At 41.8% G+C, this 15673-nt stretch overlaps 1 protein-coding gene across 4 annotated transcripts in view; it reads left to right on the top strand.

The window, feature by feature from the left end:
- Positions 1 to 15673, top strand: part of PLCB4 (phospholipase C beta 4) — a 191994-nt gene that overhangs the window by 80683 nt on the left and 95638 nt on the right. For all 4 annotated transcript variants that reach the window (XM_043479654.1, XM_043479651.1, XM_043479653.1 and 1 more), the window contains exons 12-16: positions 683 to 776; positions 4414 to 4493; positions 5011 to 5095; positions 8203 to 8293; positions 10113 to 10208. In XM_043479654.1, coding sequence (XP_043335589.1) covers positions 683 to 776; positions 4414 to 4493; positions 5011 to 5095; positions 8203 to 8293; positions 10113 to 10208 — 446 coding nt within the window. The remainder of the gene's footprint in view (positions 1 to 682; positions 777 to 4413; positions 4494 to 5010; positions 5096 to 8202; positions 8294 to 10112; positions 10209 to 15673) is intronic.

Genomic DNA, 15673 nt, shown 5'->3' with positions numbered 1-15673 from the left:
CTGATCCCCCAGGGAAGCCCAAATATAGCTTTCCTTAATGTTAAATGTTCTAAAATTTTATTCTCTGACAATAAATATTATTTGAAATGGTTTTTATTTTATAGAAATTGGAAAATATTTGAGGTTTAAAATATGGTGAAAATGCTGAAAGTGAAAATTAAGAAATGTTGTTATATTGTGATATTTTTCTTGATTGTCAATGATCAATACATAATTTTTTACCTCACTATTTTTGTACATATAGAAATACTTTAAAAGACTTTAAGTACTTGAATATGAGTCACTGAAACAATTAGAATATTTTCATTTATGGCTGAAGTAGCATCTTCCCAATGATAAAATTTTTACAGTATTCTTTAACAGCCTCTAAACCCTAATCCATATCTAACTTTTCCTAGTTGTTCCTAAATCATTCTTGATCACAGCTTTGTCACAGCTAAGGTTTCATCCAGAACCACTCTGCCTGTTCTATCTCCTGTCTCTCAATCTACAGTAGTCTGTTTTTGATGACACCAATCTGAAGCTATTTTAAGCTGTGTCCTCCACAAAATAATCACAATACTTCACTCATGCAATTTTCCACTTCTATAGAAAGTAACTTATTTTGGTATCTTTTCTTTCCATTTGTATACACACTGTTTGATTGTAAAAGTTCAATACTGTAAAATCACTGTATTCCTAGATGTGTTGAACTTGACTGTTGGGATGGGAAAGGTGAGGACCAAGAACCGATAATAACTCATGGAAAAGCAATGTGCACAGATATCCTTTTTAAGGTGAGTGTTTTGTTTGCTTGACTTTGACTTTGGGGCTTGTTTCCTTTTTTGTTGAAGTATGGTTGATTTACAGTGTTATTTTAGTTTCTGGTGTATAGCACAGTGATTCAGTTATGTGTGTGTATGTGTGTGTGTTTTCATCCATATTCTTTTCTATTTTAGTGTATTACAAGATACTGAGTATAGTTCCCTGTGCCATAGAGTAGGGCCTTGCTGTTTAGTTTATATATAGTAGTTCATATCTGCTAATCCCCACTTAGCCTTCCCCCACCCCTTTTCCCCTTTGGTAACCATACGTTTGTTCTCTGTGTCTGTGAGGCTGTTTCTGTTTTATAAATGAGTTCATCTGCATCATATTTTAGATCCCATATATAAGTAGTATCATGTGGTATTTGTCTTTCTTTTTCAGACTCTTCACTTAGTATGATAATCTCTAGGTCCATCCATTTTGCTGTACATGGTGCGATTTCATTCTTTTTTATGGCTGAGTAGTATTCTACTGTGTATATATGTACCATATTTTCCTTATCCATTTCACTGCCGATGGACATTTAGGTTGCTTTCACATCTTGATTATTGTGAATAATGCTGCTGTGAAAACTGGGGTGCATGTGTCTTTTCCAATTAGAGCTTTCCATGGATATTTACCCAGGAGTGGGATTGCTGGATCATATGGCAACTCAGTTTTTAGCTTTTTAAGAAACCTCTGTACTATTTTCCATAGTGTCTGCACCAATTTACATTCCCACCCACAGTGTAGGAGAGTTCCAAGGTAAGTTTTAAAATTATGTCACTATAAGCTTTCCAAACTATTGTGGAAATAGAGAGGTTGAGTGGAGAGACAAATTATTCATTTTCTCAAGCATCTTACCTTTATATTCCCTTTTTCCAGTTTTTCAGAAAAAGTCAAGAAAAATATTTTCTCCACTTAATATCTCCCTCATTCTGCTTTTTCTGCTTTCAAATGGTGACAGTGCCATATAATGAGGTTCCTCTGGGAGAACCTTCTTTGTTCCACTTACTTTAAAAACAGTCTTTCATTGTCTTATCTATTTTTGTGCTTGCTTAGTTTGCACTTTTCCTGAAGGGCTTTCAAAGTGGAATAAAAAGATAAATAAGATATAGAAAATAAAATAGATAGTGCCCATACAGATAAGAAGGTAAGAGAGTGAGATTAGAGTTTTATGAATCCCTGTCAAGAAATCCTATAAACTGTCTATACCACAAATTGGGCTCCAAACTTTTTTGAATTCAGTGCAAGGAGAGAGGGCTTCCCAGGTTGCTCAGTGGTAAAGAATCCACCTGCCAATGCAGGAGACACGTGGGACTCGGTTTCAATCCCTGGGTGGGGAAGATCCCCAGGAGAAGGAAATGGCAATCCGCTCTCGTGTTCTTGCCTGGAGAATTCCATGGACAGAGAAGCCTGGCGGTCTACAGTCCATGGGGTCTCGAAGAGTTGGACATGACTGAGCACGCGCGCAGGTGCATGCGTGCAAGGAGGGAGGCATGATAGTTGGCAGGGTTTGTCAAACACTACAGAGTAGTTTAAAAAGGCTGTGGCTCAGATGGTGAAGAATATGCCTCAATGCAGTAGACACAGGTTCAATCCCTGGGTTGGGACAATCCCCTGAAGAAGGGAATAGCAACCCACTCCAGTATTCTTGCCTGGAAAATTCTATGGACAGAGAAGCCTGGCAGGCTACAGTCCACGGGATCACAAAAAGTTAGACACTCCTGAGCGACTAATACTTTCACAGAGTAGTTGGTCCAGGGAAGCACCGTTATTCCCAGTGTGTGTGTGCGTGTTTGGTCGCATCTGACTCTCTGCGACCCCATGGACTGTGGCAGTCCAGGTTCCTCTGTCCCCGGGGTGGGTTGCCGTTTCCTTCTCCGGAGGACCTTCCCAGATCAGGGATGGAACACACACCTCCCGCAGTGGCAGGCAGATTCTTTGCCACTGTGCCAGCTGGGAGGTCCCTGTCCCCAGTACTGAGCCCAGATAAAAGTGCACCACCCCGCACCCTTCAAGACCCTCACAGAATGTAGTATACAGTTTTACAAATAGATGCTTCAATGATGGCCTTTTGGTGATCTCTATGTAAAATCTGAAGATTGATTTCTTAGAAAATGCCTCAGTATGCTCCAGTGATGTCCTGCCAAAAGACAAATCAAAAAGTGAAATTCTGCGGTTGGACAGTATGTCAGCACATCAGCCTCTGTCAGGCTCCCATAACTCAGAAGAGTTATTGCAGCTTCTGGATCAGTGGTTCTCAACTCTGCCAACATGTGGAAAATCATTGGAGGTTTTCTTAAAAACAGACACCCAGACCCTGGACCCGTGACACTCCGTGCATATCATTTCTCTTAGCCAAGATGTTGGCGAGTTTTGAATAGCAATGAATTCAAGATTATGCTTCCTGAGAAGTACCAAGGTTATGTTCAAGTGGGAAGCCATGAGTTTGCAGAGCCAACCAAACTGACAGGAAGGGTTAATGTCCTTTTCCTAGAATTAAAGAGCTAATAAGGAAGGTTAAGCTGAAAAGAAGGCTCTTCCCCCTCGTTTCAGAAATGAGCAAAAGAAAACCCATAGGCAGAGCCACGATTCTCTAAAAGGAGGGATTCTTGGTCAACTCAAGTGGACAGTCAAGGCACTTGGGAAGCAACTTGTAATATGTTTACCTGGGAAGAAACTTCAAGCAAAAATAGCTAAAGGACCACCTAAGCCGTAAGAGTGCTTCATAAAATACTCCAAGACTGTCTAGCCTATGTTGTTATTCTTTCAAATGGACTTCCCTAGATAACTACTATAAAATACTTCCCCAACTAACAGAATGATGGGACTTGTCCCATGGTCAACTATAAACCAGTAAGAATTTGAGGATTTTTACCAAATATGATGCTCTGGTTGTGGAAGTGTTGGTGAGAAATTGAACTTTCTGAAGCTAAGCAGAGAGCTGCCATCTGTGTAAAGTGGCAGGCAGGGAGGACTTGCTCAGCTTATTGAAAAGTTATTTCAAGTGACCGAGCTCTTGGTTCAGAGAGGAGTGTCCTTGTTCCTGTTTAGCCTCATATGTTGCTTGAGCAAGGAGAACCTTCACCCCGTGACCCCCAACTTTCATCAGGCTAATACAAAACAAAAGACATTGCAAACATCACATCAATTCACAGGAATCTTCATAGAATGAAGGAGATGTAGCCTAAGTCTGGTTCCCAAAGGAAACTCAATAAAAGCTTCTGCTTCACCAACGTGTTTTTCCTCAAGGCAAGAGGAGGAGAGGGGTTCATTGCAAAAATCTCTGAAAGGCGAAAGCTCACTGGCTCCCCAGTGAGAATGGTGAACTCTGAGCCCATTGTGGCAGATTATTGAGCAAGCAATTGCACTGCCATTTAGGTGAAATGCCAGTTACTAGCACCCTAATTTTGGAGAAGTAAACAATAACTTTGAAAGCAGTGTAGTTAACCATGAACTGCGCTTACATCTAACCACAGGGGACTCAGCATGGAGTGGTGAATGGGCTCTCCAGGTTTGAATTGCCAGAACTGACTTTCTGAAAAGCTCAAATTATTAGTCTCCAACTAATTTCAGGTGCTTTAATTTTTTTCTTTCGTTTCTCATTAACACTCTTTGTCTTTAAAGGATGTTATTCAAGCCATCAAGGAAACTGCCTTTGTCACATCGGAATATCCTGTAATTCTCTCCTTTGAAAATCACTGCAGGTATAGTGATTCATTCTACCCTGTCTCTCCGTGTTGTTTGCTAATCCCCATTTCCCATCCCTGCTCCGCATCTTTTTGAATAACTGAACAGTTTCTTTTGTGAAGTGGTAACTACCTATAGTCTTATGGGAAAAAAAAGAAGGAACTCAAACCACTATTTCCCAACACCTCCAAAAGAGAAGAAAAAAGTCCTCTTAATATGTTTTAGAAATGCATCCTCTAAACCAAAGAACCGAGAGCAGGACACCTTGCTCAAAGTTCCAAGGAATTAGAAGGCTTGGCAGTATATTTGTAGTCAGGTGTGATGGACTTGAAAGACACTTTTTATTCTGCTTACTAGCTCTTAGTTCAGCGGCGGAATCTACTTTTTAAGCTACACCAATTAGCTCGTTAGCATCAAAGGGGCAATCATTTTGCTGAGTGGGAGTTTTTAATCACTAGAAATGGATGTTTCTTATTCTTATCCTGGACAGTTAATGGATGTTTGAATTTACAAATGTCGGTTCTTTCTCTCCAGCAAATATCAACAGTACAAGATGTCCAAATATTGTGAGGATCTATTTGGAGATCTCCTGTTGAAACAAGCACTTGAATCACATCCAGTATGTATTTTTAGCAAACCATATTTCTAACATGAATGGATTTGTTTTGAAATTCATTTCTGAAGGGTCAAGTAGTTCTAGAGGACTGACGTTAAAGAGCTTCATATTTATTTAAATTTGTTGGTATGGAAAGCTTCCACCGTGCTTCAGAAAGATGTGTAGAGAGAGATAAAATGTAAACATCTGGGTCAATTTAATTCAGAAGATTGTGGGATCTTTATGGTTTCTGAAACCTCTGTCTTAAATGCTCTCCAGGTAAATCAAGTGTACACCCAGGGTTCAGCACCCATTGGAGCCTGTTGCTATGGAAAGTTCCCTGGATTAGGTCACAGGAGCCTGAAGTTCAAGCTCCCAAGTCCAGATCAAACTCTTGGGCAATGTTATATGCCCATTTTTGAGCTTCATTTTTTAAACCTACTAATTCCTTCATCAGGCAAAGAATTTGTAACCTGTGACCCATAGATAGGCTTTGCAGGGTCTGTGAGCTCATTCTAATTACATACAACTTGTTTTTCTGTATACAGTCACTCGAGAAAGTTCATCAGATTTTTACAAAGATCCACACCCCCCAAGTGGTTAAGGTTCACTGTGTTTAAGATGTTGGGAGTAACAAGAAACTCCTGGAGTGAAAGTATGAAACATTCGACAGTAGTGAAGTGTTTTGCCCCACTATTGACGTGCAGCTGATAGACCCAAACACGGTAACAGTAGGCAGCGATTGTACATCACCATGACTGACGTCTGTGCCCCCTGGGAACACATCAGGTGGTTTAACAATGACCTTTGTAGAAGTGCATCTGTGGGAACTGAAAAAACTATATAAGGATATTTACCACCTACTAAAGCTATCTGTGGCTGCTGGCACCCTGCCCACAGCCTGCAGAGCTTCCCACTTCCCCGCTTAGCAGCCTAATCTCCACCTGTCGCCCCTGCCGCTGCTGGCTCAGGGGATGCTCTGGTCCCTGGAACTCTGCCCACACGGGAACGTCAAGCCAGAGGTGCCAGAGAATCACCACGTCTCCCCCGTGCTTCACCACTCCTCAGGAGGTTCCACTCTGAGCACCTGGGCCCCACTGCCCCCCGGGTTCCGCAGGGGGATCCCGCTCCCACACGCAGGGCTCGATAACACTCCCCGATGGGCTGGCTGTCTTCCTGTTCTCACTCTTCTCCTCCTCCGTTGGGATTCCCTGGAGCTGCCTCCCAAACAGATGACTGGTGCTTTCATCTTTGTCCCAGACTGACTCTAAGGGAACCTAAACTAAGAAACAGCCCTGATTTATTTTATTTTTAACCTTGGTCCTTTGTGTATTTTATTTCCTATGTTAGACTAAGGTGCTTGCTTTTACAGAAAGTTCTCTGCATTTTTTTGTGAAGTGATGTGCACGTACATGAAAAGTTTTGGGAAGTCTGTAGTATAAACGAGACTAAGATCTGAACTACAGAACTTTCAGTCCTGGGAGCAGGGCACAGGATACAAATGTAAAACCATAACTGAAAAGAAGATGGACTATTATGTGTTGAATATTTATTGCCAATATCCAAGTGTAAGAGAGATCACTGGGTGTGAACCGGTTACGGCAGGCTTCGGAAAGGAAGCAGAATTTCAGCCAAGGGTTTCTTTAGAGACAGAATGGATGTAGGAGGGCACAGCGCCTTGCATGTATCAATAGTGTAAAAGTTCGTTTGGAAAATGCATGGACATGTGGAAGGGTCGGCAGCTGTATAGATGGACGGTGGGGGGATGGGGAGCGGATGGGGATGGATAAGACAGTTCTGTGGATCAGTTGTTGTTCAGTTGCTAAGTCACGTTTGACTCTTGGAGACCCCGTGGACGGCAGCACGCCAGGCTGCTCTTCCTTCACTATCTCCTGGAATTTGCTCATGTCCATTGAGTCAATGATGCCATCCAAGCACCTCATGCTCTGTTGCCCCCTTCTCCTCCTTCTCTCAGTCTTTCCCAGCATCAGGGTCTTTTCCAGTGAGTCAGCTCTTTGTATCACCTGGCCAAAGTGTTGGAGCTCCAGCTTCAGCATCATTCCTTCCAGTGAATATTCAGGGTTGATTTCCTTTAGGATGGACTGGGTTGATTTCCTTTTGGTCCAAGGGACTCTCAAGGGTTCTCCAGCCCCACAATTCGAAAGTATTAATTCTTCCTTGCTCAACTTTCTTTCTGGACCAACCCTCACATCCATAACTGACCACTGGAAAAGTCACAGCTTTGACTCTACAGACCTCTGTCGGCAAAGTGATCTCTTTGCTTTCCAATATGCTATCTAGGTTTGTCATAGCTTTCCTTCCAAGGGGCAAGCGTCTTTTAATTTCATGGCTGCAGTCAGCCTCTGCAGTGATTTTGGAGCCCAAGAAAATAAAAACTGCCACCATTTCCACTTTTTTCCCATCTATTTGCCATGAAGTCATGGGACTGGATGCCGTGATCTTAGTTATTTTCATGTTAAGTTTTAAGCCAGCTTTTTCAGTCTCTTCTTTAAACTTCATCAAGAGGCTCTTTAGTTTCTCTTTGCTTTCTGCCATAAGGCTATTAATATTTTTCCCAGCAATCTTGATTCCAGCTTGTGATCAGAGGTCATCAAATAAAGGACCATCTCCTTTGAAGATGTCAAGCCAAGCAAATGAAACCATAGTAGGGGTCGTATTTCAATCATTAGGACCCCACAGAGCCACAGTCCTAAGCTTCGAGGGAAGATCACTCTGCTGAGCAGACCGACCTGTGGTACAGCCCAACACTACACTTAGCAACACCAGCCGGCCCCATGACCCCTTGTAGTCTACCAGTTACTTAAAGGGGGTCAAGGCCTGGGGTGGAGCTGGATCCTGTTCCCTGAGGCCACTGCAGACTGGAGCCCACTCCCTGGGGAGAGGAGAGCAGCTCTGCGAACCTTGAGAGTTCTTTCGGGAGCCAAGTTTGCAGCTTTAGCTTAAGGCAAAGCGTGGGCTAGTTTGGGGTGTACAATGGAAGTGTAAAGCTGTGCTGACTGCCATCTGCTGGATGTTGGCTGTGTAACTCACAGGCTTCTGCTCATTTTGGTCTGGAACAGAGAATGAAGAAGTAAGACTATCATCAATCAGCCTTTTCTGTTTGTCTCTAGCTGGAACCAGGCAGATCCTTGCCATCCCCGAATGACCTCAAAAGAAAAATACTCATCAAAAACAAACGACTGAAACCTGAGGTTGAAAAAAGTAAGTCAAATACACTCATCAATAACAGAAGGCATACATACGTTGCATCTTTAGACAGTTCAGCAATCTCGGATGAAACATACATTAAAACCACTGATTGGGGAGGAAGTGGGTCCAATGATATAGTCTATATATTGTTCAGAACAAAGTTGCCACATTTCCATTCAAGTTTAGTTTCTGCATCAACCCATTCTTGCAATGGGAAAAACTATTCATGTATTTACAGATCAGCATTTGGAGGAATCCCCAAGAAAGATGAGGAGAAAGTGAAAAAAGCATTTTAGAATTTATCAAGATATAAGGAGCTAGCACTTTATCAATTTATACGCTTTAAAACCCTCTTTAAAAGTTGCCCTTTGCAGTTTCCCCTGTGATACATATATAAGTAGGGTTGCTAGATAATATGAGAATGTGGATATGAATGAGACAGGCAGGCAGACAGAGGTGATTTTATCTAGACATTGCCCCCTGTTTTCTGAAAACATTTTCTTTGCAAGTATGTTCTTCGAACAAATCTCTTAGTTCAGTGAAGGAATAGTATCAAAAATTGGTATGATTGCATTGTGGCTTTTCCCTGGATATTCTAAACTAAAATTTTGAAATGTTATTAACTCCACTTCATTTTTATTGCAATACCAATAATGCTTTAGGAAAATGAAAACAACAAAGAAAAATATAATAAAATTAAAAAACTACTAAATTATATATTTTACACATATATACATGTACTATAGACACATATACACACATGCACATTTATGACATATGCACACATTTTTAACAAAGTTGGGATCATATTAAATATACTGTTGGTCAGTTTTAATTCAACCAATTAAGTATTCTTTTATCCAGTAAGATATAAATCTATATACTAATTTTAATTCTAACGTATAAAACATTTCTAAAATTCTAGTGTATGAAACACTATATAGCATTTATTATGTGGAATATAGTGTAATTTAACCAGTCCCAAGTTGATAGATTTTCATTGTTATGAGAACCATGGTGAACATATTTAGATGTTAATTTTATACATTTATGCAGCCTTCTCCTTGGAATCACTTGGTACAGTTAGAGTTGATTGGCCAAAGCCTGTGTACATTTTTTATCATGATGTATCTTATTGTACTTGTCTTTCAGAAAAGTTGTACCAGTTTATATGTTCACCATAATACATGAAGAACACCTGTTTCCCAGCAATATTTTTAGTGCTGGCTATTGGGCATCTTTTATATGTGTTCACAACTAATAAAAGAAAAATAATACTTTAATTTTTTAATTGTATGTCTGTGATGACTAGTTTCTTTTTATTATTTATTATTTGCCCTCCTATATTTCCCCAATTTAAAAATTATTTCATGTGTCTTCATCTCATTGACTTCTGAGGGTTTTTTATACATTAGGGTAATAACTGGATTGTATCAATTGCAAATATTTTTTTCCTGAAGTTTTCCAGTTTCCCTTATGTCACTTAACCGTAATTGCCATGAACCATGGTCTGTGCCATATGCTACAAATTCTGGGTTTTGTATCAAGCCTCAGATCCTTCTCAGGGACTGAGCTGTGACTTTGCAGCCTGGTGACCAGGATATGGGGCATTCCCCCACTAGTTGGTCAGCATGTGTAGATAATGGCATAGCTGTACATGCCTTTAGGAGTCAAGGCCACCAGGACTGGAAAGACAGTGGCCATGGCTGAGCCTCAGGAGCCTGGGCAATAGGTTTCTCTTCCCTTTTCATCCTCCTTCATGTCCATCTTTAAGCTGGTTTTATAAGTGACCTAACCCTTGTCTCCATCTCCTTCTTTACTTTAATAACAGAACAGCTTGAAGCTTTGAAAAGCATGATGGAAGCAGGAGAATCCGCTGCCCCAGTGAACATCTTAGAGGATGACAATGAAGAGGAAATAGAAAGTGGTGAGTTCTTTTTTTTTTTTTTTAATTTACACTTCACAAAGATACTTTTTTAAAATAAGGAAAACATGAATTTGTCTCATGGACCCATTTATGTCATGTGACATTTTAATTTCTGGTAGGTACCTGCACCATCCTTAATCTTCCGGTATTTAGGAGTACTTTTCCAAATAGTGTGGCTTAGAATTTCCCTACACACTAGATTTTAGTAGCTCAATCATCTGCTTTTCTGCTGTGCCTTCAGCTGTTCTGCAGAAACTCAGAGAGTCCTTGAAGCACTTGCTGTCGGAGACAGGGCTTAGAATAAAAAGAACATTTTTGTAGTCCCTTCCTCTCAGCAAAACATGAACATCAGTGTTGTTACTCAGGACAGCAGTTCAGGCTAGCTAAAAGTGAAGGAACATGGATAGGGACCCTCAGTAAATGCTTGGTTTGTGTGCACATGTAGTGAATTAGAAACTCAAAGCCAGAATCAAACTTTCAAGTTCAAATTCCTTCAAATAACCATCTCACTACAATTAGCTATATTCTAGTAGACAGAATAATTTTTGCGAAGGCAGGTTTGCTCAAAATATTTCAATATTTGTTATTACCTTCTATTTTACTTTGGCCATATAGCCACAACCATAACCTTTGGTTTTAAATAGGTCATTTGAAAGATTGTGAATGTTGTTAGAAAATTATTTGTTATGTAGCATGAGGATTGATTAACAAATGACATGAAAAGCGGTTAACAGAATAGCTTGTGCATGCACTGTGCGTCTCTTGGTTAGAGCCTTGAGTTTAAATAGTGCTTTTGGGCCAAATAACTTGGGAACACTGGTAGAAACTCTATTTTTTATGTAAACATCTGAAATAGAGTAGATTTTAGGAAAGTTTCACATTTTAGATAAAAACCTAAAAGCTGTGAGAACCAACTAATCATACTCACAATCCCTAAAAAAGATTCCTGACTATCGAAGACACTTTATAAGTGATTTATGTTGCATACCCAAACCACGGGAACTAGACTTACTTTCATATGTTTTATACGAATAGCAGGGAGGCTGGCGTTAGCTGATGGTATTTAATCAATGCCTGTTATGGTTATCTTTTACTGTGCAACAAACCACCCCAAAACCCTCTACTGCTGTCTCTCCTGGTTCTGTGGGTCGCCTGGGCTCAAGCTCGGGCTTTCCCTTGGTTTCTCACGTGGTTGCCGGCAGATGACGTCGAGTCGTTTGAAGGCTCCCTGGGCCAGCGCCTGACGGCTCACTCGCAGCTGGTGGCTGACACTGGCTGGCTGTGACGGCTCAGACCTGTTGACACCGGGACCCCCATGTGGCCTTTCTCTGTGGCGTGGACTTCCTGCACGGTGGCCAACCTCCTTGATGAAGCGTCCTGAGAGCTAGTGTTCCGAAGGGCGGAAACCAGAAGCAGCTAAACAAGTTAAAAGCTACACTTGGGAATGGCATATCATCGCTTCCCCTGTATTTTATTCATTAATGCAGTCTGAGTTAGGGCCCACCCACATTCTGGGTGATCTATTACTCAATAGAGCAGATTGCAGAAGAGTCAGCGTGAAACTGATATAATTGCAGCTGTCTTTGGAAAATGCAGTCTGCCACATCACCTATTACGTTGTTTAACATTTTTGCAAATCATAAACCTAAACAAGATTTAAAAATAAAATCTTAAAAGGAATGTTTTCAACAGATCAATAAAATATGATACAAATGAGCCTATTTACAAAACGAAAACAAAACACAGATCTTAAAATCAAACTTACGGTTACCAAAGGGGAAATGTTGGGGGAAGGGATAAATTAGGAGATTAGGATCAACATAAACACACAGCTCAGTTCAGTTTAGTTCAGTTCAGTTCAGTTGCTCTGTTGTGCCTGACGCTTTGCAACCCCATGGACTGCAGCCTGCCAGGCCTCCCTGTCCATCACCAACTCCCGGAGCTTGCTCAAACTCATGTCCATCGAGTCGGTGATATCATCCAACCTTCTCATCCTCTGTCGTCCCCTTCTCCTCCTGCCCTCAATCTTTTCTAGCATCAGGGTCTTTTCAAATGAGTCAGTTCTTTGCATCAGGTGGCCAAAGTATTGGAGTTTCAGCTTCAGCATCAGTCTTTCCAATGAATATTCAGGACTGATTTCCTTTAGGGTTGACTGATTTGATCTCCTTACAGTCCAAGGGACTCTCAGGAGTGTTCTCCAACACCGCAGTTCAAAAGCATCAATTCTTCTGTGCTCAGCTTTCTTTATAGTCCAACTCTCACATCCATGCATGGCTACTGGAAAAACCATAGCTTTGAGTAGATAGACCTTTGTTAGCAAAGTATTGTCTCTGCTTTTTAACATGCTGTCTAGGTTGGTCATAACTTTCCTTCCAAGAAGCAAATGTCTTTTAATTTCATGCCTGCAGGCACCATCTGCCGTGATTGAGGAGCCCAAGAAAATAAAATCTGTCACTGTTTCCATTGTTTCCACATCTATTTGCTGTGAAGTGATGGGATTGGATGCCGTGATCTTAGTTTTTTGAATGTTGAGTTTTAAGCCAGCGTTTTCACTCTCCCCTTTCATTTTCATCCAGAGGCTCTTCAGTTCCTCTTCACTTTCTGCCATAAGGGTGGTGTCATCTGCATATCCAAGGTTATTGATATTTCTCCCGGCAATCTTGATTCCAGCTTGTGCTTCATCCAGCCCAGCATTTTGCATGATGTACTCTGCATATAAGTTAAATAAGCAGGGTGACAGTATACAGCCTTGACATACTCCTTTCCCTATCTGGAACCAGTCTGTTGTTCCATGTCCAGTTCTAACTGCTACTTCTTGACCTGCATACAGATTTCTCAGGAGGCAGGTCAGGTGGTCTGATATTCCTATCTCTTTCAGAATTTTCCACAGTTTGTTTTGATCCACACAGTCAAAGGCTTTGGCATAGTCAATAAAGCAGTAGATGTTTTTTTGGAACTCTCTTGCTTTTTCTATGATCCAGTGGATGTTGGCAATTTGATCTCTGGTTCCCCTGCCTTTTCTAAATCCAGCTTGAACATCTGGAAGTTCTGTAATTGTAAAGGATTTGATGTAGGTCATACCTGAATGGTCTAGTGGTTTTTTCCTACTTTCCAACTTAAGTCTGAATTTGGCAATAAGGAGTTCATAATCTGAGCCACAGTCAGCTTCCAGTCTTGTTTTTGCTGACTGTACAGAGCTTCTCCATCTTTGGCTATAAAGAATATAATCAGTCTGATTTCGGTACTGACCATCTGGTGATCTCCACGTGTAGAGTCTTCTCTTGTGTTGTCGGAAGGTGTTTGCTATCACCAGTGAGTTCTCTTGACAAAACTCTGTTAGCCTCTGCCCTGCTTCATTCCGTACTCCAAGGCCAAATTTGCCTGTTACTCCAGGTGTCTCTTGACGTCATACTTTTATATTCCAATCCCCTATAATGAAAAGGACATCTTTTTGGGGTGTTAGTTCTAAAAGATCTTGTAGGTCTTCATAGAACTGTTCAACTTCAGCTTCTTTAGCATTACTGGTTGGGGCATAGGCTTGGATTACTGTGATATTGAATGGCTTGCCTTGGAAACAAATGGAGATCACTCTGTCATTTTTGAGATTGCACCCAAGTACTGCATGACTCTTTTATTGATTATGAGGGCTACTCCATTTCTTCTAAGGGATTCTTGCTCACAGTAGTAGGTATAATGGTCATCTGAATTAAATTCGCCCATTCTGGTCCATTTTAGCTCGCTGATTCCTAAATTGTCGATGTTCAGTCTTGCATTCTCCTGTTTGACCACTTTCAATTTACTTTGGTCCATGGACCTAAGATTCCAGGTTTCTATGCAATATTCCTCTTTAAAGCATTGAACTTTACTTCCATCACCAGTCACATCCACAACTGGGTGTTATTTTTGCTTTGGCTCTGTGTCTTCATTTTTTCTGGAGTTATTTCTCTACTTTTCTCCAGTAGCATATTGGGCACCCACCGACCTGGGGAGTTCATCTTTCAGTGTCCTATCTTTTTGCCTTTTCATGCTGTTCATGGGGTTCTCAAGGCAAGAATACTGAAGTGGTTTGCCATTCACTTTTCCAGTGGACCACATTTTGTCAGAACTCTCCACCATGACCCATCTGTCTTGGGTGGCCCTACAGGGCATGGCTCATAGTTTCATTGAGTTAGACAAGGCTGTGTGGTCTATGTGATCAGTTTGATTAGTTTTCTGTGATTGTGGTTTTCATTCTGTCTGCCCTCTGAGGGATAAGGATAAGAGGCTTATGGAATTTTCCTGACGGGAGAGACTGACTGAGGGGGTAACTGGGTCCTATTCTGATGGGCTGGCCAGGCTCAGTAAATCTTTAAACTGATTTTCTGTTGAAGGGTGGGACTCTGTTCCCTCCCTGTTGTTCTATCTGAGACCAAACTCTGGTGGAGATAATGCAGATAAGGGTGACCTCCTTCTAAAGGTCCCATGCACACACTGCTGCATTCAGTGCCCCCGACCCTGTAGCAGGCCACTGCTGACCTATGCCTCCACCAGAGAATCCTGGACACTCACAGGCAAGTCTGGCTCAGCCTCTTGTGGGGTCACTGCTCCTTTCTCCTGGGTCCTGGTGCACACAAGGCTTTGTTTGTGCCCTCCAAGAGTCTGTTTCCCCAGGCCTGTGGAAGTTCTGTAATCAAATCCCGCTGGCCTCCAAAGTCGAATTCACTGGGGGTTGTCAGTCCCTTTGCCAGATCCCCAGGTTGGGAAAATCTGTTGTGGGTCCTAGAACTCCCCTAACAGTGCGAGGATTTCTTTGGTATAATTGTTCCACAGTTTATGGGTCGTCTGCTCTGCAGCTGTATGGTGGGGTTAGGAGGTGGGGTGAGCTCCTTCAAGAGGGCACATGCCACAGGCTGTGTGACCAGGTGGCTGTGCCCAGGGCCCCTGCGGCAGGCCACTGCTGACCCCTACTCCACAGAGACTCAGACGCAGGTCTGGCTCAGTCTCTGCGGGGTCTCTGGGCCCTGGCGTGCACAAGGCTTTGTTTGAGCCCTCTGAGCATCTCCGGCAGGTATGGGATTTGTTTCTAAACGCTATTTCGCCCCTCCTCCCATCTTAATGGGGCGTCTCCTTTGCCCTTGGATGTGGGATATCTTTCTTGGGTGGGATCCAACATTCTCCTGTCGATGGTTGTTCAGCAGTGAGTTATTATTTTGGAGTTCTCACAGAAAAAGTTGAGTGCACACATCCTTCTACCCCATCGTCTTGCCAGCACAAAACTTGTCTTTCCCATTCTATTGTTTTCCTCTATTTCTTTGCACTGATCACTGAGGAAGACTTTGTTATCTCTCCTTCTTATTCTTTGGAACTCTGCATTCAAATGGGAATATTGTTCCTTTTCTCCTTTGCCTTTCACTTCTCTTCTTTTCTCAGCTATTTGTAAGGCCTCCTCAGACAGCCATTTTGCCTTTTTGCATTTCTTTTTCTTG

This window comes from Cervus canadensis, chromosome 10, assembly GCF_019320065.1.
Source record: "Cervus canadensis isolate Bull #8, Minnesota chromosome 10, ASM1932006v1, whole genome shotgun sequence".
Lineage (NCBI taxonomy): Eukaryota > Metazoa > Chordata > Mammalia > Artiodactyla > Cervidae > Cervus > Cervus canadensis.
This window is presented reverse-complemented; position numbering and strand designations above follow the sequence as displayed.